We start from the raw sequence: 766 nt of genomic DNA on the forward strand, positions 1-766 counted from the left end.
GAAGTTATGAAATTTTTTGCGTACTTACACGCGAAGACCTCCGTTGAGCGAATACTTGAGCGAGGCAGTATATCTCATCGGCAGTTCCTGCAGGATGCTTGTTGCAAATGTCCTATCTCCTCAATTTATCCCAGGGAGTATTTTGATCACCAAATAGGTGCGAGCAGGAGCTCTGCAAATTTTTTAGCCACGCACAGCCCGCGTACCGGCATCACAGTTTACGCTCTCCAGTACGTAATTAGCATTCTGCAATGAGGCGGCGTCGCGAGTCCGAGGCATCGAGGGCACTGCGCTGGAGACACGCGATGCTGGGCGTACTCGTTCTCACCAGCGTGCTGTATGCCGGATTTATAGTCAGTTGGACGCTTCAGAGTCCGGTGGCCACAAGGCAAAACGGCACAAGGGCAGAACTGGAGAGCAACAATGAGAGCGAGGCATACGACAACAAGTTGCGTCGAGGCAGGCCTTCATCAACCCAGAGAAAGAAGCTATTCAGCGACAATGTGCCTCAAGATGTCGTCATGGACTTACCTTCCAACTCGTCAAAGGTTCGCCGTCTAAAGTGTTTGGGATGGAGAGCAATAGCGGAATGCAGACTAAATGGGAGTCGTCTACCTCAATACGACCGGGACTGTAACAGCACGATCTCGGATGGCACACCGGGATACTGTGAGGTTGAGGACCTGGACTCCAACGAGAGATTCATGGTCATGAAGCGCACATGCGATAAAGGACACAAGGATACTGTGTTTCAGTGTATTCATGC

At 51.0% G+C, this 766-nt stretch overlaps 1 protein-coding gene across 1 annotated transcript; it reads left to right on the plus strand.

Moving 5' to 3' along the window:
- Nucleotides 1-233: 233 nt before the first annotated feature.
- Nucleotides 234-673, plus strand: PPTG_19027 (hypothetical protein; the record flags this gene model as incomplete). The annotated part of the gene is made up of 2 exons (XM_008917435.1): nt 234-548; nt 641-673. The coding sequence occupies exons 1-2, from the start codon at nt 252-254 to the stop codon at nt 671-673; spliced, it is 330 nt and encodes a 109-aa protein (XP_008915683.1). The 5' UTR covers nt 234-251.
- Between the last annotated feature and the right edge of the window lie 93 nt (nt 674-766).

The sequence above is a fragment of the Phytophthora parasitica genome (assembly GCF_000247585.1).
Source record: "Phytophthora parasitica INRA-310 unplaced genomic scaffold supercont2.102, whole genome shotgun sequence".
NCBI lineage: Eukaryota > Oomycota > Peronosporomycetes > Peronosporales > Peronosporaceae > Phytophthora > Phytophthora nicotianae.